The sequence below is a fragment of the Eubalaena glacialis genome, chromosome 2 (assembly GCF_028564815.1).
Source record: "Eubalaena glacialis isolate mEubGla1 chromosome 2, mEubGla1.1.hap2.+ XY, whole genome shotgun sequence".
NCBI classification, from domain to species: domain Eukaryota; kingdom Metazoa; phylum Chordata; class Mammalia; order Artiodactyla; family Balaenidae; genus Eubalaena; species Eubalaena glacialis.
Genome location: NC_083717.1, coordinates 58,845,864 through 58,868,582, shown reverse-complemented (window position 1 = coordinate 58,868,582; position 22,719 = coordinate 58,845,864). Strand labels below are relative to the sequence as shown.

Sequence of the window (22,719 nt, the reverse complement as noted above, 5' to 3'; positions counted from 1 at the left end):
TGTGCTTATCAGAGCTATTTTGGGAAGTGGCTTGCTTCCAGCCTCCTGGCCTTGCTCCTGCTGCCTGTGACAGCCCCCAGCTGCCGCCTGGCCCTCTCACTTCAGCAGACATCCCAGGGGAGGAGAAGCAGGAGGGCAACTGGCAGCCCCGTCCCTGGGACATCCCTGGGGCCCGGCAGAAGGCATGAGGCAGCAGGCAGCCTCCTCCACCCTGGCTCAGAGCAGCAGCTCTAACCTACGCATCTGCAGACCTGCATCCTGCTCCCACTGTGTGACCTCAGGCAAGTTTCTTAACTTCTCAAGGGGCCCCAGTTCCCTCCTCTGCCAGTAACCCCACCTCCACAGGCAAACGGATGTGGCCGTGCTATGTCAGCTGCCTCACCGTGATGACCAAGTTTCCAGGCTTTCCAAACGTCCTGCCACGCAGCCCCACAGATCATCAAAACATCCTGGGGACTCCAGGGTCTCGGCATGCAAGTCACTTCCTTGGCTGGCCTCTATCCTTAAACTCCTCGCTTGGGTGCCAGCAGCTACCTTGGGGCTGTGTGCAGGAGGCATGGAGGTGCTTGCTGGATGAATGCTGAGGGCAGGGCGCTTGGGGTGGGTGGAATTTCTGCTGGGCCTGAGGTAATGGGATTTGGGGCAGGAAGGCTACCCCTCCCAGTGGTATGGCCAGCAAGGCATGGCAGTGGCTAGTCCGGGCTTGCCCAAGGGCTGCCAAGGAGCCAGTCACTGGTACAGAATGCAGACTGGGGCAGGTCCCTGGAGGCCCTGGATGCCAGCTGAGGGCCAAGGACTCTGTCCTAGGGCGGCTCTGTCCTAGGGGCAGGAGTCAGACAGCTGACAGGCATAGGAGCTGCTGGATTCTCCTGACTGACAAAGGTAGCCCTAGGCATTCTTCCTGACCTCACGATGGGGGATGATAGTGTCCACGAGGGAGAGGAAGACGCCAGCCTTCCCTGAGCACTTCCTGGGCTCTTCACTCCAAGGCCTCATTTATGAGAATGGGGATTGTCTGCCCCTTTATGCGCAAGACAGGGAAGTGGAGCCCAAGACCATAGAGCTGGTGAGGGGAGGCCAGGTGTGACTCCAGGGCCAGTTTCCTGCGCTCAGCACTGCTGGGGGTGGCTGGGCTGCAGGAAGGAAGCGTGTGCGTGTGTGTGTCTATGTCCAGAGCCACCTCTGCCACAAGCTCTTCCTCTAGGACCCAGCTGGCCAGGAAGCCACCAGCTGCTGGGAGCTAGCAGGACCCTAGGCAGGAGGCCCCTTCCTGCGGTTACACTGCTCACTCCGGGCAGTCCTCCTCTGGCCAGGAAATGTGGACGGGCCGGAGCTGGGGCCGGGGGCTCACCCAGGCCTGAGCTCCACACAGTCTCAGAAACATCCCTGGCCTCACTCTGGGAACGGGGGGTAACTGAGACCCAGAGGGGAAAAGAGCTTGCCCGAGGTCACACAGCAGCCTGGGGGCCTCCACTCCTCCCCTGAGCTAAAGAAAGCTGCCTGCGGGGCTGGACTCCCCGTGGCTCTGACCCCAGCACGGCCCCGGCCTCTGCGTGACTCCCCGTCAGTCAGCCAGTGCTGTAGGGGGACGGTTCCATGACTCTCCCTCTCCCCACCGTCCACCCCGCCCCCCACCCCGGCAGACAGCCGGCTGGGGCACTCACGCGGTGGCTCAGTGAGTTCACAGTCCTGGGTACCGCACGGCCGGGAGCTCTCGGGCCAGGCCTCGTGGCCACACTGGTCGCTGTCTTCCTCAGGCAGCCCAGTCTGGGTGTTGACGCACTTGACCAGGCGCCGCTGGACGCCGCCGCCGCAGGGGGCTGAGCACTGTGGGGAGCACGGGAGCGGTGAGCATCCTCTTAGCCGGCCCTGCAGGGGGGCGTCCTGGGGCGTCCCCAGGGCAGCGGCTGCCTTCTCCAGGAAGCCTAGCTCATGGTTCCCAGCCCCAACTCTCCAGCCTCCTCAGAGGGTCGGTCCTGTCCCCAGAGGCCACTAGGTGTTCGCTTGCAGGAACTGCATCTGCAGAGCGGAGGGGAAAGCTGCCAGCCCCTCACACGGGATGGGACATGCCTGAGAGGCCTGGGCAGTGGCTCCGGGGCTGGAGGACCTGCTGCAGCCCATGGGCAGTGGAAGGAAGGGAGAGAAAGTTTCTCAAACAGGGCCCACCATCCCAAGTCAGGCTTTGTTCTTATCAGTTGGGGTCTGATGTTTTTAAAAAGCCCTAAAAATAAATTTAATCTGTGCCAACATCGTGCCAGGCCCTGTGCTAAGTGCCTCACTGTGTGACTTCATCTAATGCTTACAACCCCACTTTACAGATGAGAAGACAGAGGCCTGGCGAAGTAAAGCAACCTGCCCAGGGTCCCTCAGCAGCCAGTGGGACAAGGACCGAGATTCCCAAACAGGCCTGGTAGGAAGAGTCCTGCCCAGCTGAGGCCTCACTGGCCACTCCCATACCCCCTCCGCCAGTCTGGTCTTTGCTTAGTCTCCTGAACACCCTGTGCCTGTCACTCCTGCCCCAGGACTCTGCATTTGCTGCTCCCTGTGTGCCTCTCCTTCACATCACAAACCCCTCCAGTCTCACTCTGAAGTCCCCTCCTCAGAAGGCCTTCCCTGACATCACAGCACACGTCCCTTTTTTTTTAGTCTGTCTCCCTGGCGGGCTGTAAGCTTCAGCAGGGCGGGGACCTCATCTGGCCACCACTGTATCTGCAGGGACCACAGAGAGCCTGGCATACAGGACACACTCCCCAACTCCCTTCGTGAACAAAGGTCTGATGGATGCCTGCTGACACGAGTCCCCTCTCCGCATGTCCTCCCCGCAGACCCCCGCGCTTGCTCACCTGGCCCCAGGGCCCCACCACCCACTGCGTACAGGGGTGGGTGTTGCAAGGCCGTGTGCTGTTGGGTCTCAGCGCCTCCTCACAGAGGCCCGGCTCCGGGCAGGTCACCAGACGCTGCTGCTCACCACCGCCGCAGGCCTCGGAGCACTAGGGGGGCAGGGGAAGGGGTCTGGGCGCTGCTAGGCTCTGAGGACACCCCCGCTCCCATCCCAGACCCCCAGGCCTCACCTCCCTCCAGGAAGAGATGTACCAGCTGAGGCAGGGCTGGGCCCTGCAGGGCCGGCGGGCAGGCGGCTTGGCAGGCCCCGGCTGGCAGTGGAAGGGCCGCAGCGGCTGGAGGTCCCGTGTGTCCACACACTGCACGTCCCGCACGGAGGAACCCCCGCCACAGCTGCGGGAGCACTGGAGGCCGAGGGTCCCGCGTGTGGACACACCGCCACCACGTGCGTGCACACGAGGACGCGGTGAGGGCTGTGGCAGGGCGAGCGCTGGGCACTCTCACTCCCACCCGCGGCAAGTCCCTTAAGGGCCCCAGGGAGAAGCCATGGCTGACCAGCCCTGGGCGGTGGGCGGCGTGGCCAGGGGCTGCCCCGGAATGGGACAGATGGAGAAAGAGTGGAACAAAGGAGAAAGTGAAATCCCGAGGGTGACAGAAAGGAGAGAAAAGGATGCAGCTAGGGAGAGAAGGGGCGTGGGGCAGGCTGAACCACACAGGTGGAATGATCCCAGAGGCTAGAAATTAGAGTACAAAGATGTGCGGCACAGAGCCTCCCGCCCCCCGCCCCCCGCCCCCCCCGTGGCTATGGCTGACCCCAAACACAGGCCACGGGCCCCAGAGCTCCACCCCGTGCCCCGATGCTGCTCGCCTTCTCCCTCACGCACCTTACTCCAGCTGCCCGTGTGCCAGGCAGCGCAGGGCCGCAGGTGGCAGCGGCGGGCGGGCTGGGGCCGGGCAGCGGGAGTGCAGTCCTCCTCTCGGCCGGAGCTGCAGCGCACGGGCCTCCAGACGGCACCCAGGCCGCAGGTGGTGGAGCACTGGGGGCAGGGGACGCAGTGGCCATGAGGGCCGGGCAGATCCCTGCACCCTGCAGCCCCCCAGCCAGGTGAGAGGGACCCGCCAGTGCCTCAGTTAACTCGTCTGCAAAATGGGCTCCTCCGCCCACCTCCCAAGGAGACCATGAACAGTCAAATCCCCTGGCAACCAACTGTCCCTGCTACAGGAGACACATGTGAGGTGGCCCGGCTGTGCTGACAAGGCTCACTGCTTCCCAGAATCACTTGGGAAGGAAGCCTGGGTTCCTCGCTGGGCCTCAACCTGTCCCTCCCACACCAAAACTAGGGATCTGAATAGAAGCAGCTCACTTCCCCTACGGTGACAACCTGGGGATGTTGGGGTGGGGTGGGGGACACAGGACAGCTTCTTGCCATGCAGTTCAGACCCTCACAGGCCCGACAAAGCAGGTGGAGCCCTGAGGGGAGAACCAGGTGGCAAGGAACTGAGCTGCACCTGGAGGAGCCAGGCTGAGCCCCGCTGGGCCTGGGGACCATGGGAGGAGGCTTCCCCACTGACACAGCTGCCTGGGGTGAGCTCCCTGTCCCTGGAAGCATGCAAGCCAGAGTATGAGAGGGCCGTTCCCCCTGGCTGCCCCTCATTTGTGCCTGCCCTGCCCTCCCAGCGGCCCCCTGTGCTACTCAGGAATGAGCCTCTGGGGACCCCAGGGATACAGGCCCCCTTGCCCCACCCTACTGCTCAGAAGAGAAACTGAGGCCCAGTGGGGCAGACCAGCCCCAGGGGCACATAGAGGGCAGTATGACTGAGCTAGGGCAAAGTTCCTCCCACCTCACAGAGCCTCCACCCACCACGGGCTGTCAGTTCCCTAATCCCCACCCACCCAGGAGGCTGGACAGACAAGGCTTATATCCTGCTCTGCTCATTTTCAGATGAAGAGACCAAGTTAGTGAGGTCCTGCTCAACCCCCCGGCCCACCCCGACCCCTGCACCACTTGCCTCACTCCAGTTCCCCACTTGCCAGCTGGCATTCCTGACGGGCAGCAGGTCTACAGGGGGTCCCTCCTCTGCTGAGCTGGGGTCCAGAGGCCCAGGGGCTCGGCTGCCGTTGGCCGGACTGTCCTGAGCTGGTATGGACAGCAGCACAGGGCTTGGGGGCGTCTCTGGGCTGGGGGACTCAGGCTGGCCCAAGGGCCCCAGGCTCAGGGCAGTCACCCAAGGCGTGTGCCCTAGGCCGGTCGGAGCCTTCAGAAGGAAGGTTCCCGGCATCGCCAGGGTCTGCAGGTCCCGTAGAGCCAGGTCTGGGGTTGAAAGGGTGGGAGTCCCGGGCTCCAGGGCGCTGTCTGTACCCTGAGTGTCTGGCAGACTGGCTGTGGGAGGAGGGGGAGGAGCGCCCCCAACAGTGGGCCACAGCTCATTGCCCACAGGCCCCAGGCCACCCTCCAGCGCTGGTTCCCAGGCCAAGGTGCCACTCGTCCACAGCTCTACTGTGTCGGGACTAGGAGAGGAGTGGGAGGTGCTGATGGAGGACAAGGGGGGCAGCGTGGGGCTGGGTCTTTGGGGCGCTCTGCGGCCCAAGGCTTCCTCGCTGTCCTCGGAAACCTCATTGGTCCTCTCCCACCAGGGAGGGGGCGGCTGGCTGTGGCTGTCCTCCCCTCCCAGGAACTTGTTCTGGCTCCCAGGGGCAGCAGGCATCTCCATGCTGACTGAAGTCGGGGGCCACGGCAAGCTGGGGAGCCCAAGGTCTGGGGCTCCAATGGAGGCATCTTCCTCAAATAAGAAATTGACCAAGGAGTTCCCAGGGGTCTGCTCTGAGGGTGGGGGTGGAGAACGGCCAGCCTGGCTGGGCCAAGGAGCAGGGGACCAATCTCCCAGTGCCCCCTCATCCTCAGGCCCAGAAGGCTCTGTGGTAGGCATGGGGGTGCCCACAGGAGGCTCAGCAGGACTGCTCAGGGGTGGGGGCATCCAATCCCCTGTGCCCGCCAGGTCTGTGTCAGGCTCCTCGAAGGGCCCGTAGGACAGGTTCTCATGGAAGTTAATGAAATTGTAGTCGTAGTAGAAGTCGTCAACGAACACGGGCCCCGGCGGGCCCAGCTCAGGGTCCTCCTCCCCGATGGCATTGCCCATGCCAGCCGGCTTGGGTGATGAGGGGGGCGGAGGGCGTGGGGCTGGGCGGTGAGGAATGAAGTCGACCTCATTGAAGAGCTCGCGGCTGGAGGAGCCGCTGCCTGAGCCTTCGGGGCCCAGCACGTCCAGGGCCCTCGGGCAGGGCGGCAGAAGGCAGGCGGCCTCGCTTGCCGGCTGCTGGTCCTCATCGCAGGGGACACCAGTGTCATTGGTGCAGAGGATGCTTCGGTGCTGAGTGCCTGGGCCGCATGTCACAGAGCACTAAAGGGAAGGCCAGGGTGAGGGACTCAGGGCCAGGGGAAGCTGGGGCCTGGCAAGGTACCCTGCTCACTGCTCAATGTCAGTGTACAGGGCCCCAGCCAGCCCTCTCTCGCCCTGACCAGCTCGAGACCATGACTTGTAGCCATGGCTGGTCAGGGCATCCCTGCCCCTGAGGCTTTGGGGATGGGCCCGGACCTGGAATGCCCCAGGCCCCTCCCACCACGGTGTCCGGCAGTAAGGGCTCCCCAAAGGCTGTCTCTGCCTCTGGCTCTCTCTGCTGTCTCTGTCTCTGCTACAGGCTGTCTCTGTAGCCCAAGACCGATGGCAGAGGGGGGGCGGGCCGCTCACCTCAGACCAGTTCCCCACAGCCCAGGTGGCCGGACAGGGCACATCGCGGTTGCAAGGGGTTTCGGCAGGGGGCCGGGGCAGGTGTTCACAGGCAGGTGGCTCCAGGGCGCTCTGCTCATCCAGCCCCACGCTGTGGATGCAGAGCACGGCCCGGCGGGAGAGCCCCCCAGGCCCGCAGGAGCTGGAGCACAGCTGCCACTCACCTGCCCACCACCTGTGGGGGGCACAAGGGCAGCATCAGTGTGCAGCCACCTGGACTCCCAGGCACTCGGGGTTCAGGGAGGGTCAGGCCTAAGCCCAGGGGACGATTCCCCAGAGCTCCAAGCCTGGGATGGCCCCCTGGCCCCCACAGCCCAGTGACAGGGCACAGTCCCCTTTGCTCCTGCCACCTTCACCCCTGGGGGACCTGGGCAAGACCCAAGGCCTGTGTCCACATCCAGGGACCCAAGTGCGAGCGGTCAGGCACGTCCCTGGCTGATGCTGGCTATTGAGGGGGAACCCCGGCCCAGGCTGAGGTCACGGGCAACCAGGGGCTGGGGCTTCAGCCTCGGGGAGAAAGGCTAAGAGCCCAGCTCCCTCTGCTCCTCCCAGGGGCGCCCCCTGAGGAACACCTGGGGGCCAGGCGCCCGGTGGGCTCACCGGGCGGGGCAGGGCTCCTCGCTGCACTTCCTCTGACGGTCATCGGGCCGGCCCAGGCGCTCACAGTGCCTCTCGTCCACGGGCCCCGCCTGCCGCTCCGCGCAGCGCACGCTCTGCCTCTGCATCCCTGGGAGGCCATGGGGGCTCAGCCTGGGCCCGGCACTCAGGGCGCCCCCTGCCTGAGCCACGCGGCACCCAAAGACACAGCTACACCCCACTCTGCTCAGACCCCTTCCAGAACAGGGCCTCACCGCCTCTGTCAGGATGAAGGCAGGCCCCCACCGCCCCCTCCTCACTGTCCTCCCGGCCTTCACCCCCGCCCCTAGGGAGGCAGCAGAGTGTGCAGGTTCGGGGGGCGGGGCGTCCAGCCCCACAGCTTCCTAGCTGGGAGGCCTGGGCAGCTCACTTGGCCTCTCTGAACCTCAAGTCTTCATCTGTAAATGGGAGTAACAGTAACACCTGCCTTGAAGGCCAGGTGTGAGGATAACGTGCTCACGGATGTGCAGGCTCAGCCCATGCCTGGCACATGGTAAGAGCGCAACCACTGCCAAATCCAACCACGGCCTCGCACCACCTCCAGTGTCTACACTCCTCCCAATAGGATCAGTGCCCAGAAATTCTGGAGAAGAAATCCATCAGACCTCCCAGTCAGGCATTCCTCTCCAGCCTCACAGCCCTCCCCACCCCCTGCCCCGGCACTCGCTTTGTCACTGTCCCTGTCCTTCACTCCCCCTGCCATTGCCTGCCTCTGCGCCCTTGCAGAGCTGTGCTCTTCCCTCTCCACACGCACCCCACACCGCCTGCTGAGGCCCAGCGGCAGGACCAACTCCAATAGGCTCTGCCTTCACCCTGCTCCCCCCATGGCATAGAAGGGGGACTCACCCCTGCCCTGAGCCTCCAGTCTCCCCTCCACCCGCCTCCTTCCTTCCTAATAGAATGCAGGGTTTGTTCAAGGTAACAATGGGACCTGCTGAAAACACTCCCCACTGTAGTTCCCAGGCAGCTAGGGGGTCTGGGACACAGTCGTGCCAGGGAGAAAAAGACACAAGTCCTTCCCGAGAGTCAGCCCTTTGCCCCTTCTTCTTGCCAGCAAGAAGCCTGGGCAAAGGGTGCCATCTTGTGACACACATGAGGGGAAGGTGGGGCTGAGAGTGGTCCCTAAGAACATGGCAGGCCATCCAGCCAGCTTGGACTATGCACCCTCCCTGGGGGTTCTTACTGCCAAAGACAAGTAAACCCTTATCTGCTCCAGCTACCACTCGTCAGGATCCTGCCACTTGCCACTCAACACATTCCTATTCTGTCCACGTGGGAAGCCACCGATTTGCTGAAAGACAATTCCCCAGTGTCTGGTTCATCAAATGTATTTGTTTTCACATTTGTAAACTTAACTCATACGGGATAGGATGCTTTTAATAGCTTTTGAAGATTCCTGCCCAGCTTTAGTGGGTCAGTGTTCATTTGTCATCATAATAGCATTTCAAGGAATGTTCAAATGTCTCTGTCCCAGATTCCTGATACTGAGACCCCTGGACACTGAGGGGGAGGGGGAGGGGAAGGGAGACTGAAGAAGCCACAGGGAGGGGAGAGTGAGAGTTAGTCAAATTGTTACACATTCTATAAAGAGTTTAAAGAAATAAGTAAATGTGGTGAATGCCCAAGAGGCTCAGAGTTTGGGTGGGGAGATCCGTGTCACGTCCCACCTCCCTCCTCCCTGTCCCGGTCCTACTCCATCCTCCCCCCCACCTTCTTTCTCTCCCCTGCCCCTCCTCCTTCTCTCCCTTCCCCTTCCCCCTTCTCACTGGGGAAGCCCTCCTGGGCCAGCAGCCCAGGAGTGTCAGGCTCTGGGCCTCCCAGGAAGGGTGGGAGGGCACCAAGGAGGAGAGGGGCCCAGGGAAGCCTGTCTGTGGCGGGAGCTAGAGGAGAGGAAGGAGCTTATCCTGACGGAGATGCAGGTAAGGCTCTGGGAGGATGAAGGGGTCAGATCCCAGATATGGGGCAGAACCACGGGCACAGGACCTGCCAGAGCTGAGCAGTGAGAAGAGGGAGAGGAAGCTGGTGCCTCTCTGGGGGAGACGCACTGAGCGCTCGCCAAGCGCCATGTGCTGTGCCTGCCTCACCTTGTTTACTCTCCCAGTGGACCTATGAGATGGGGCCATTGCTAGCCCCATTATATAGATGGGGGAACTGAGGCCCAGAAGCAGCATTCCAAGTTCACAGCAGCCCAGCAAATAAGCAATGAGCCAGAGGCTAAAGCCAGGCATCAGTGCCCAGAGACAAAGGCCCTGCTGGGCAGTAGCTGTGCCCACTGCTCTCCTCACCTGTGCCACAGGTGACTGTGCACTTGGTCCAGGGCCCATAGTGCCAGGAGAACTCAGGCGGCTGGATCTGGCTATGGCCGTCCGCCTCCCTGTGGATGATGTACTCGTAGCGCACCCCAGGGTTGCTCTCCTGGAACAGGAGCTGGGGCAGGCAGTGGGGGGGGCCCCGTGAGCAAGAGGTGTCCTCTCCCTCTGCCCAGACCTGCCACCCATCCTAAAGGAGCCAACCTCAGCCACCTCTGGGACCTGGGGCTATACCATGGAGCCATTCTAGTGATGGGAAAACCGAGGCAGAGGTCCCAGCAGTAGGGCCAGGCCCAGAGCTGGACTCTGTGACTGTCCCAGGGCTCGCTCCTGCCATGCGGGTGGGAACCACGGATTCCACCTCTGCTCCTCCCCAGCCTGGGCCCCAGGAGGCAGTCACCTGGATCCAGATAGGCTCGTCGGTGGGACCAGGGGATGTGAGGTTCTCCCAGTTGCCTGTACGTGCATACGTGAAGGTGGTCCCCGCCACCTGGTAGTCCCCGTTCCACTGGATGATCCACCCACCGTTGAGGAAGTACTTATCCGGGTCCTCGCTGCGTAGGGCCAGGAAGTTGGCGGCCTCGGCCACCTCCTCGATGCGGATCTCGCGAGCACCGGCTGGAATCAGCCCCACGTCCACATACCCTGTTGGCCAGGGATTGTGCACAGGTTGTGAAAAGAGGTAAGAGGGTTAGCTGTTGCCCGCCCTCACCTCTCTTTCCACTTGCCCCTGCCTGCCGATGCCAAAGATTCCATCGTTAACTTAAGATTCTGGGTTCCCCACTTAGACCTGTCCCAGATCACCAAAGCCGCAGAAGGGCTCAAATCCTACCCCCTGACCCATGCCCCACCACCCTTCTCTGGGAAACCTTAGCTGGTCTCCCTGTCACAAGGCTGGGCCTATCCCCTATACCTGGGGCCAGCATGACCTTTCTAAAAACCCCAATTGACTGGGCCTTTCCCCTGGGATATCCTCCTCATACCTATACAGCCTGTTTTTGTTCTTTCACTAAGTAGTACCCATCATGTGCCTGGCATTACCCTGAGGACTCTACAGGTGTAATAACCCTATGACATAGGTACTACTGTTATCCCCATTTTACACCTGAGGACACTGAGGCACAGAGAGGTTACATAACTTGCACCAGGGTTCTGCTGGGATGTGAATCAAGCTCTGAGGTCTGAGCTTTAACCACCACACTGGACTGCATCTCTGGGGCTGAAATCTAAGCTTCTTGGCCTAGCATTCAAAGCCTTACGGCATCCCCGCCTTTCTTATAGATAGGTCCCCAGACACAGCATGCTCTTTCTTGCCTCCAGGCTTTGTTGGGCACAAGCTCTTTCCTCCATGTGTAATGCTTTTCCCCATCTCGTCTGAGTCTTTTATGATTCAGCTCAACTTCCACTTCCTACAGGAAGTCTTCCCTGACCTCTCCATGTCAGGACCTTCTTCCTCAGTGCTCTCACAGCCCTCTGGGCCTCCCTCCACTGCATCTGTCACACTAAAAGGTGAGACTGTAAGCTCTTCACCTCTGTGTATCCCTCACGTAGCACACAGCTGGCACTTAAGCAATGTATGCAAAACAGGCCCTGAGGTGAGTGAGTGGAGCTGGGGGGCTCTCTAAAGCTTCATAAGGCCACTCATAAGCCTGATAAGCCCAGCCTGGGGTCCCTGGGGCAGGAGGACTCCCTGTGAAGGCAGGTCTCTGCACTTGGGCCTAGGTGCCCTGACTCCTGCCAGGATCCTAGACCCAGCAAGGCAGCTTGCCTGCTTCCCATCTCTGGCCATGGGGGCCGTGGGCAGGGCTCAAGGGAGACAAGGAAGGGCCACCAGGTCAAGAGTACCCTGCCCCCCACCAGTGGTCCCACCCATACCCAGGCCCTCAGCCTCCTCGAAGGTCCCGCTCACGGTGTGACACGTGGAGCCGTTGCCGTGGCACACGCCGCAGCGGTCCTCGATGGCACCCGAGTCAATCTCGAAGTCGCAGCCCACATTCTGCAACACATGGGGAGGGGAGACCCCCAGTGCTGGGCCACTGGCGGCGAGTCCTCTCTGGCACCAGCCTCGGGGGCCTGCCAGGGTGGGGAGGAGAGAGCTCAGAGCAGGGAGCGGGGGCCCCACCACAGCTGTGCCCTCTGACCCCACGTAAACCCCTCGACCTCTCTGAGCCTCAGCTTCCTCAGATGTGAAACAGGGAGAACCACCTGCACCGTGAAGGTGTGTTGTGAGATCGCATGAGACAAGAGATGGGAGAAGCTTTGTAAAAGGCCACAGCAGGCAGGGGGAGCTGGCACACCCGGGCTCCTGACCAGCATGTACAGGAATTTCCCCAAAACAGGAATCAGTGTTCCCTGTTGGTCCTCCCCAGAGCCCAGGCCTCTACGTCCAGGGGCTTCCCTTCCCAGGAGCAGAGGAAAGAAAGTGCTGAGGACATGGGCAGGGGGAGTGGCCACTGATACTGCTGGAAATAAGTCTAAGTATTGTCAGCAAACACTGACGCTTTCTCTGCCAGGCCTTGAGGCCTGCACGGCCCTGCAATGCCCTGTTAAATGACTGCATTTAACCCTGTGACGTGGCTACATGGACGGACAGTCCCCTTTCTACTATCGCAGAGGAAACCACTGCTGGGGGTCATCCAGCCAGCAGGAGGTCGAGCTACCACCTGAGCTCTGGTTTCCGGGCCGGGGCTGGGCCGGTACAGAAGCCAGCATTCAGAAGCCATGGCGGGCAGGCCGTGGTGCAGAGGCAGAGGCTGGGGGTGAGACCCGATGATATGGGGGCTCCAGTCCCAGGAGGAGCGGGGAGGCTTTGCTGAGAGGCGATGGGAGACCATCAGGGCTTCACTGGCAGGGCGGGGAAGCCCAATGGTACAGCCTGGGGAGGGTGGCCAGAGGGAAGCAGGAGGAAGCCAGAGGAGACCTGCCAGGGGCTTGCTGGAGACTCTCTTCCTAGCTGGGCACACCTTGCAGATGCCGTTGATGCAGAGGTCACGGCTGGCCTGGCCCTGGTAGCAGGGGGTGCCATCGACCACAGCGTCCCGCAGCTTCTCAGCAAAGTACTCATTCGAGGGCCGGCAGTGCAGCTCGCAGGGGTTCACTGGGGGCCCAAGCAGAGGAGCCATGAGGGACAACCAGGGCAGGAGTCACGGAGGCCACCGGGAAGACCGCCTCCACGACACCCATCAGTGGCGGGCTGGGGGCTCCACTGGGCTGGTAGTGTCTGCAAGGCTGTCCACGGGAGCCAGGAGGGAGCTGCAGCCCCAGCAGACAGTGCCTGTATCACTGGGCCACCTTGGCCCTTGGATCTCTGCCCTTCCAGGCCTCAGTGTCCCTGTGGGCAATAGGACTCACCGTCATTGACCACGGGCACCCACGTGTGCAGCTGGCCCTTGTAGAGCATAGCGTCAAAGTGGCTGCACTGGACTTGGCGGAAAGAGGGGCGGCCGGCGGGGCAGGCCTGCAGGTTGCACAGGCGAAAGCGCTTCCGCTCACCCACGCAGTATTTGCCCTTGTATTTGGGCCTGTGGGGAGAGTGGGGTGGGGGGAGTGAGTGCACAGTGACAGTGAGTGCCGACTGCACACCCGGATCCAGAAGTGGGCCCTTGGAGCAAGCAGCTCCTCCTGCATCCCTAACACCCAGAGATTCCCGCCGCCCACCTCTGTTCACGCTGCTCTCCCTGTGGGTCGCCCACACTCTGGTCCAGACACAGGCTCCCTGTTTGACAGGATCTCAGGGAAGGTGGCAGCAGGAAGCCTGGGCTCTGCCCCTAACCTGTTGTGTGACCTTGGCCAAGTCTCTGGACCCCTCTGGGCCTCAGTATCCTCATCTATAAAATGGGACTGGGGCTGCCTCTGCAGAGGGTTGTTCAGAGGCTGGGTCAAGCTGCAGACATGACTGGCACTAGCTGAAGGGGCTACTCCAAGTTTCCAGCCCGTGGGACCCAGAGTCCTGACAGCCCATGTGTCAGCAGACGTGTTCCTGGTGGCAGCACCCCAGCCCAGGTCCAAAGGAAGCCCCCTTGGCCCTGGCCCAGCTGAGAGGTATGCCCCCAGCATAGATCCTGAATCCTAAACCCACCCCGTCTGCCCCCAACCCAGCTCAGACCTAGAGGCCTGGAGGCAGGGTGGGGTATAAGCACGGGGCCCTAGAAGGACCTGGCTCTGAATCCCATGCCCACCCTGGGGCAGCCTAGTGAAGTGGGCTCATCCAAAGGCGCCGGGCAGCCCCTCAGTCTACAGTACAGCTGGCCTCTCTGCATCTCCCTGAATCTTCACCTCACCACTCTTAGATGGGGAAACTGAGGCCCAGAGAGATGAAGTCACTCACCCCAGGTCACACAGCACCCCTCCTAGGCTGACCAATTCTCCCAGCTGTCCCCAGTCTCATCTTGGACCCACTTGTACCTCAAATGCCACTAAGTGGCTCTATTTACTGAGCGCTTACTACGAACTAGCTGCAGGGCTTTACCTGCATTTATCCTCTACCAGATGGGCACTGCTGCTGCCCCATCATATACTTTCTCTGGAAACTGAGGCCCAGAGAAGGGGTGGAGAGGGAATTTGAACCCTGATCCGTCTAAGGTTCAGGGTCTAAGCTCTTAGCCACTGTCCTCCCTGCTTCCCTCCCACCAGCTGCTGCTTTGTTGTGTGGCCTCTGATGAGTTCCTCCAGTCTCTGGGCCTTGGTGTTTCCCTCTCGGCAATGGGGTCAGCAGTGGCGACTCAGTCAGCCTCCGGGGCACTCCTAGAAGTGACCCGAGGTGGCTCTGGACACTCCGGGCTCAGCCTCCATGGGGATACTTCTGCGAGTGGGAGGCTGGGACAGAGCCAGTGTCCCTGCAATCGCCGACTCTGCTCAGGGCGCCCCACCCCACCCGCCCCGGGCGCCCCGGCCCCGCACTCACGCAGGCTGTGTGCACTGCCGCTCGGCACTCTGCACGCCCACGCCACAGCTCCGGGAGCAGACGGACCAGGCGCTCCAGCCAGACCAGCCACCGTCCACGGCCTCGGGCCGGAAGCCCATGGGAACGCACTCCCCATTCAGACACCACTACCGAGACAGACAGAGGTAGAGCAAGCCCACTCCAAGCTCCTCACCCTAGTGAGAACAAGGTGGGAGGGAGGCCTGGAAAGGCCCAGAGGGGAAGGATCTAAGGGCTGGGGGAGGCCCCCTTCCAGTCGCCCAACACCTGGGTCCCATGGTGGAGCCGAGCAAGGAATAAAATAAGAGTCTACATGCTGACTCTTCTGAGCTGAAGGCACTTTGGAGAACTGCCCAGTCAAGCTCTGCCCCAAAGCCTCCATTCTGCAGGTGGGGACTTGGGCCAGAGAGGGCTGGGGTTCTGCTAAGAGCATGAACAAGTCTGTGAGCCAAGGCCGACCCCAGAGCACGGACACAGCGGGGAGTCTCACCTCTCACCCCCTCCACAGCTGGACTGGGGAACCCCTACCTTGCTCTCCCCACACCTGGTACCATCCACAGCTGCATCCAGCTTGGAATGACAGGTGGTCCCCACGGAGCACCAGAGCGTGTGGCAGACGTTCTGCAAGGAGGAGGGCAAGGGCCATACCTTCACCTCCTCCTCGGGGCCACCACCTGCCCTGCCCCCTCACCACCCCCATGAGTCCCCTGGGAATCCCTCCTTGGGGCTGGCACATGGTGGGGGTCTATAGCTGGAACCCCCTCTTGTCTTCCCGGACCACGTGGTGTGGGGGGCCCTGGGCTGGGGCCCCAGGCTCGGGTTTGCGGCTCAGGGCAGTCCCCAGCTCGCCCACACCTCTCCCAGCCCCAGCCTACCCGTCTGGAAACACCCTGGTTAGAAGCCGCAGGGTCTCTGACATGCCCATGGCCATCACTTCGGGCCATCTTCCCCAGGACCCCGCAGGAGAGGTTTTATTTTACCTCTTATGATACAGCTCCAGCAGGTGAGGGCCTTGCCCAAAGTCCCATGGTTGGTAAATGGTCCACACAGAATGCAGACCTGGGTCTATGGCCGCCCAACCCTAGGCCTCTCCCACAGGCCACTTTATGTCTCGTGGGCATCACGTGTGGGCCGAGCCCAGGCTGGGTGGGGTCTGCGGGCTGCTGAGGGCTGCCCTCCTCCCCCGTGTCCACACAGGCCCCACACTCACGTCCATGTCATCGCAGAAGGCAGAGTAGGCCCCATACTGGAGGCGACACTGGTGGCCCACGTCATAGAGGACGCCAGGTGGTATCGAAGGGAAGTCGATGACATCCTTGGTGGGCGAGTCATCCAGGCAGAGGCCCCACCCACGGCTGCAGAGATGGGACAGGACTATGAAGTGAGGGGCCACCTGTCCTCTGGGGCAGAGGGGGCAGCCTGAGAGACCCATCAGGGAGGCCGCACCAGGCCAGTTGGGCAGGGAAGGTGGGAAGGGGCTTAAAGCCCTAAACTTACAGGAAAACTCCAGCCTCCTTGCTCACCCATCCTATTCTTTGACCTAAGCTAGCATGAAAGACCCTCCCAGCCTCTCCCATCCATCTCCAGGGCACTCCAGCTGGCTAAACAACTCATCCCCGCTCCCCAGTGCCAGGCCTCTCCACAAACTGTTCCTTCCACCCACGACACTCTCCCCACTCCCCCACTGGTGAAGCCTCTCTCCCCAAGATCCAGCCCAAAGGCCCTTCCCTCTGAAGCCTCCTGGACCACTAAGCCCTCATGTGACCCTGCTCGGAGTTCCTGCAGCCTCCACCCCTCAGTCCATGATCTGGAGAGCATCACATCACAGCTGATACAACAGCAGGCCTCTGATGGCCCTGCCCTGGGCTGAGACCTAGGGTCATCTGTGGGAGGACCAAGGCCTGAAGGCTGCCCCCTGTCCGGCCGCCAACCTGGGAGAGAGCCCAGTGCCTGCCAGCCTCTGTCACTCCCTTATTTACTCCTGCCCATCTCCTGCCAGGACTCCCTGGCAGTGGCAGGAGGGAGGCAGGACCTGTGGGACTTGGGGTCCCAGGCTAAGCAGGGTAGGGGGAGGCAGAAACCCCCCAGTTTTCCAGTCTGGGAGGCTTGAGGGTGGCTGGTGCCAGGTCGGGGAGCCAGGATGAGCAAAGGGTCCTGGTTAGGACTGAGGGAGGCATAGGAAAGAAGGGCAGAGGTGATGGATGCTGGGGTCTGGCCAGGAGGGAAGGAGACACTACGGGCCACGGAGAGGCCGGGAAATAGGCCAATTTGTAGGCCCGCGTGAGGAAAGGCTGGGGGCAGTCAGCCACTGGGATCTGGGAGTCCAAATTTCAGAGGCAGAGGTCTAGGAGCTGCGACCCCAGGCCAGGGTGGGTGGTCCATGTGGTCTCCCAAGTCCCCCGGCTGGTGGCAGGGCCCGGGCTCCACCAGAGCTTCAGGGAACAAAGCCTCAGTGACCAGACGCCTGCTGAGGACCCTGGGGGCCCTCCCCACCCAGAATCACCTGGCCCACCTGTGTTAGCTAGAAACGGACCCTCTAAAATGGGCATCGGGCAAATGAACAGGCGTGGAACCCAGCCCTCTGTCCCAGATCACCGCAGGCCAGGCTGGCCCTGGGTGCTGAGCGGGCACTCTCTCATCTGCTCCTCACAGCCCCTCAAGCAGAAAACTCTACCATCACCATCTCCTTACACTTTCAGGGCCCAGGGCAGTGCGTCACTTGCCCTGGGTCATGTGGGAGGGCAGTGATGGTCAGGATGTGATGCCAGGCCAGGCTGCCAGTGCCCACGTGTCCACTTGCTAGGCTGCCCTTGGTGCAGAGCTCCTCCCATCCGATCGTGAGCCTGCCTCAAACACTTCACCCCAAATAGAAGTTCTAAATCATGGCAGCTGAGGCCTGGCAAGGAGAAAGGAGTCTTCTGATTGCTGGCTTCAGCTTGGGGGCTCCCTGGGCCTGCACCCTGGGGCAGAGCATCGGCTGAGATGGGGAGGAAGGGGGTGAAGGGTCAACCTGGCCCTGGGGCTCCTCCTTTTTGTCTGGCAGGACACAACTCAAGATGTAGCTGGGGGGGTTCACCCACTCCTCTGACTCAGACCCAGCCAGGGAGCTCCTCTGACTGGGGTCCAACGTGCCTCAGCCCCACACCAACAGGTCCCAGGCCACAACCAGCCTTTCAGTTTTCCGGCCAGGACCCGGTGCTGACGTGCCACGTATCAAGCTTCTGTGGCCTGCTGCTGGGCAGCCAGAGCAACAACAACCTCTCAGGGCCCTCCTATATGTGTGTGAGAGGTTGAGGGGCCTGAAGGGTCCTCATAGGACCCACCACCAGAATCAGAGCCACATTCAGGCCCAGATGCTGACTGGAAACCCAAATTCTGCCCTGCTACAGATGCTGTGTGGCCTTGGGCCATCCCTTACCCTCTCTGGGCCTTCACATCCTCATCTACTAGAGGCTGAGTCAGCCTATGTGATCCCAAGCAACAGAGGTATAAATAGCAGCATCTACTTGGGAAAAGTCACACGGGCGGCCAGCAGCCGGCCCTTCCTTCCTCTGGTCGGCTTACCGCCAGGCTCCCCATGCTGCTGACATACATCAGCCCTTCCCCTCGGGGCCCCTCCTCGCTCTAATTATAGTGGGCTGGGCAACCCCACATGGGGTCAGAGCAGACAGCGGGTGGCTCCAGTCGGAAGTGTCACTCCCACCTCAAGGACTGCAAAGAGCTGCCCATCACCTGGGAGAGACCTGTGTGCCCCCCTCCCCTCACCACCCCTGGGGGCCTGGTCATAGAGTCGCCAGATGGTGCGGGCAAGGGCCCGACACACGATCAGGCCCGCCTCTCTCCTTGCAGAAATCCTGGCTGCGAAGGCATGAGAGAACAGGGCCTTCCCTCCCTGGCCCCAGGTCCAAGTAGTAGCTCATGAAACGAGAGGTCCCTTATGAAAGAGCAGGGTCCCTTAAAGCAGCTCTTAGCCCAGAAAGGCTCTTCAGGTTCTTCAGGTTGACGTCTTGGACTGGCCAATGACCGCAGGCCCCAGAAGCTTTCCTCCAGCCCCACCACCACCTCTTGAAGATTCTCCATCCCACCCCACGTTCCCACACTGCCAGCCCTGGACCACGCTGTGCACCCCACCTAGAGCATCCTTCTTCCTCAGGGTGCTGCATTAGTCTTTAGAGGGCAGCTCCGCGGCTCCTTCTCAGAGATGATGTCCCTGCCCCTTCTCCAGATTCCTACAAACCCCACAGGCCTGTCTGCCACAGTGCTAATTACCCGGAACTGTCACGTGTCTGTGCCCCCCAGACGGTGTGGGTCTTGAGGACAGGGACACTGCCTCCTCTACCACTGTCCCCCTGAGAACAGTTTGAGACCAAGTGGGATTCGCCAATGTCTGGGTCTGTGTGGCCTAATAAACATCTACTTGCAGGGAGCCCAGGAGTGTCGCATCCGCTGGGGAATGGGGGGTGGTCTGAGTGCCTCTGAGACACCCTCAAGCCCTGGAAACACTGCCTGACTCCACCTGGCGCCTTCCTTCTGTGAATCTTGCTCACTCTGGCCTCCATCCTGTCTAGGTGGGACCTGTCCTGTCTTCTGTCCCACCCCCAGCAAGGAGACGGAGGGCGGAGGGGCTGGAGGACAGGTTGGTACCACATTCTCTGTCTGAGCACCCCCTCCCGCACCTGTCCTGGGCCTTGTGATCCCCTCCTGCCTGACCCTCCAGGATGGAGAGGTGAGAGTGCGACCACCCTTGGGGAGATGAACTTCTCCTCCCTCCCCAGCTCCCCTCCATCTGCCGCGCCTGCACCTCTCTTTCCGCCTCCTTCCAGCTCTTCTCGGTGCCAAGGCTCTGGGAGGCCCTGGCTGGCTCAGGGTTTTGCCCTCTCCTCCCACCCTCACCCCAGGCCCCAAGCCAAGTCCCTCACGCATTCCAGCAGCTGAATGAAGACAGAGACGCATCTGTCTGTCTGTCTGTCCTGACAGAAGTCAGGCTGGGCGGCACCCTGGGTGGGGGCAGCTGGGAAAAGCCCTCAGGGTGCTGCAGGGGCGGCTACTCTTCTGATTTCCCAGCCCTTCTCTCACTCTTGACTCCCATGTCGGGGAGGTGACAGACCCTTGGGATAGTTTTCTACCCAGCTCTCCCTGCCCGGGCCACTTCTCTGTTTCAGCTCCTCATCACTTAGCACTTGGTAGCAGTGATAACAGTCACCAGGCATTGAATGCTAACCATGTGGCCAGCGTTGTGCTACACACTTCACGTGTTTGCTCACTGAATCCTCAGAGCAACCCAGGAGGCAGTCCCATCATTATCCCCAGTCTTTGAGGCTTAGGGCTAATGTAACTTGTCTGCCAACACGGGGAGAAGCCTGGCCCAGAGTCCAGGGTCTTAACATCAAACTCAACTCTTCTCTGTTTCTAGTCCCACTCTCCACCCAGTAATCCCTCTTCTATCAGAGGCCAGAGTCCTTGCTCTCACATCCATAATGAACCTGGCCCCAGTGAATGGACTTCTAGAAAAATATGGCTCATCGAACAGACACAGGTTTATTCCCACTCCCTTCCAGAGCCCCACTAAGATGATAGGAAAGGAATAAACAAGGCATAAATCCACAAGGACAAAGGGCAAGAGAGAGGTGATGATGGCAGATGAAAGATGTCAGCAAAAATTCTAGAAGCTGAAAAGCAGATGATCGAGTAGCAGCTGACTTACCACAGCAGTGAATGCTGAGAGCCAGTCCTGCAGGAGGAAACTACCCAGAAGTGGGACACTGGAAGGGCTCAGGAATCAGCGTCCCAGGGACCCCTGGAGGCCTGTGCGCCAGGAAGACTGAGGACAAGAGCCTGGCTGAAAGTCTGTAAGACCCACTAGATCCCCTTCCCAACCCTATGTAGCCAGGAGATGGCCACCTCCCTGCCTGGCAGAGGGCCGGGGTCACTCTCGGGAGAGGGTGATCCAGAAGATCTGGTCCAGGAACACCAAGCACAGTGGAAGGCCTGAGGCAGAGGGACCTACAGAGAAAAGTCTACACGAGGAAGGCTGGGATAACCGCCAAGCTCCTTCCCCATTTGGATGCCAGAACGCTGTAGCCAGACTTACACCTTCCCAGGAAAAGACTAGAGAATGCCTCTCTGGGGCAACAATCACTCAGAAAAATGACCCTAGATACTGACATTTAAAGATCTCCCAAAGAAACAGCCCCATCCCCACCAGTCCCTCAGCGGTGATGTGGAAAAGTACGGCCCAGTCCACAGACCTCCCAACTGCCAGCCCAGTGCCTCCTTCCACGGAGGGAATACAGCCATGCCATCTTAAGAAAACCTTTAACATGACAGAAAGATTTAAAAAAATAACTCAAAGGAAAGAAAGATACTGCAGGAAGCAAAAGAAAAAAAAATCCACATAAATAATAACCTCAGAAAGATAAGATACTCTACCCATGGAACTAGAACAGGATAATAAAAAGGAGTATTTAGCGAATAAGAAAGTTCAGGAAAGTAGAAGTACAATAGGAAAAAAATTTTAAATGTAATAGAAGGGTTATAAGGTAAAGATAAGGATGTCTTCCAGTAAACAGAAAGAGATGAAAAAAAGTAAAAAAATGTAAAAATAAGAAAGGGAGAGAACAGCTGAATATGAAGGGTTCCAGAAGGAGAAAATAAAAGCAAGATGACTATCAAATAAATAATATAAGAACATTTCCAAGAACTGAAGGACATGAATTTTTAGATTAAAAGGGACTACCGAGTATCCTCCCAACATAAAAGTAGACCAAGGCACATAATTGCAAAAGTTCAAATCACCAAGAGAAAAAAAGAGAGGGCTTCCCTGGTGGCGCAGTGGATAGGAGTCTGCCTGCCAATGCAGGGGACACAGGTTCGATCCCTGGTCTGGGAGGATCCCACATGTCGTGGAGCAACTAAGCCCGTGTGCCACAACTACTGAGCCTGCGCTCTAGAGCCCACGAGCCACAACTACTGAGCCCGTGCACCTAGAGCCTGTGCACCTAGAGCCCGTGCTCCACAACAAGAGAAGCCACCGCAATGAGAAGCCCACGCACCGCAACTAAGAGTAGCCCCCGCTCACTGCAACTAGAGAAAGCCTGCGTGCAGCAACAAAGACCCAACACAGCCAAAAATTAAAAAAAAAAAAAAAAAAAGAGAGAGAGGGAGACACAGACAGACAGAATATTCTCTATATTAAGAGAGAGACAGAGAAAATCCTAAAAGTTTCCAGACTTTTTAAAAGGTCACATACAAAGGTTTGGGAATGAGACTGGTATGAGACTTGTCAACAGCAGTGTTGGAAGCTAGAAGACAAAGGAAAGACACCTTTGAAATTCTGAGGGAGAAAGACTTCTAACTTAGAAGTTGTTATCAAATGATCAGTCAGGTATGAGGGAAGAATAAAGACAAGCAAACATTTTAAGACAAGCAAACCATTCACCTCCATACACCCCTTCTCAGAAGGCTACTTGAGAATATGCTCCACCAAAAAAAAGAAGTAAACTCCTCTAAAAAAGGTAAGCAAGAGATCCAGGAAACAGAAAGACCATGCATGACAACTTTAGGGGAGAAACAGAAAGCATCCAGTTTAGACTGGAGCAGAAGGCCAAAGGGAAGTTGAGGGGGATGTCCAGGAAAGAAGGAAACTGTTAGACGATGGGACAGGGACTGCCTTCTGGAAAACTGGATTAAGAGACATTTTGTAGAATTGTTGTAGGATATGGAAGACTTAGAGAAGCAAAGAAAACTAGGCAAATAAAAAAGTGGTTCTTAAAAAGAAAATATCATTTTGTTACAACACTTGGTTCGGCATTATCTATACAACCCTAATAATGAAAACACTGAACGTGGATTTAATCAAGATATGCTAACACGATATTGGGATGTGATGGCAGGGGCAAATGTGTGCAGGAAGTGACACAAGGGGGTTAAATCCCAACCTTCCATTGTACAAGTCATCTGATAATATCTAAATTGAAAAATCAAGAAACAGCACTCTAGGAAGGCTTTTTGGAAATATGAAAGTAAATAAGGTAAGAAAAAGCTAAAAAGAATGAAAGTTGAAAGTGGCTGCCCAAAGAATGGAGGGTGGGGAAGAGTGCAGCAGGTGATTTAAAGCTCTGCTACTGCCATCTCGAACTCTTAATATTTTTGAACTTGTGTTCTGTTAAGCGAGTTCTGATGGAACAAGAAGCATGTGCGTGAGCAGGGAAGATATGCGATGTCTGT

The 22,719-nt window shown here is 59.4% G+C and overlaps 1 protein-coding gene across 1 annotated transcript in view; it reads right to left on the bottom strand.

The window, feature by feature from the left end:
* The window catches only part of ADAMTS7 (ADAM metallopeptidase with thrombospondin type 1 motif 7), a 62,237-nt gene that overhangs the window by 1,081 nt on the left and 38,437 nt on the right, over positions 1-22,719 (bottom strand). Inside the window, exons 9-23 of the mRNA XM_061180011.1 lie at positions 15,704-15,848; positions 15,022-15,114; positions 14,476-14,621; positions 12,924-13,093; positions 12,536-12,669; positions 11,448-11,568; positions 9,973-10,217; positions 9,549-9,690; positions 7,228-7,354; positions 6,589-6,802; positions 4,852-6,240; positions 3,726-3,878; positions 3,072-3,245; positions 2,844-2,990; positions 1,665-1,827 (exon numbers count right to left, since the gene is read on the bottom strand). Coding sequence (XP_061035994.1) covers positions 1,665-1,827; positions 2,844-2,990; positions 3,072-3,245; positions 3,726-3,878; positions 4,852-6,240; positions 6,589-6,802; positions 7,228-7,354; positions 9,549-9,690; positions 9,973-10,217; positions 11,448-11,568; positions 12,536-12,669; positions 12,924-13,093; positions 14,476-14,621; positions 15,022-15,114; positions 15,704-15,848 — 3,563 coding nt within the window. The remainder of the gene's footprint in view (positions 1-1,664; positions 1,828-2,843; positions 2,991-3,071; positions 3,246-3,725; positions 3,879-4,851; positions 6,241-6,588; positions 6,803-7,227; positions 7,355-9,548; positions 9,691-9,972; positions 10,218-11,447; positions 11,569-12,535; positions 12,670-12,923; positions 13,094-14,475; positions 14,622-15,021; positions 15,115-15,703; positions 15,849-22,719) is intronic.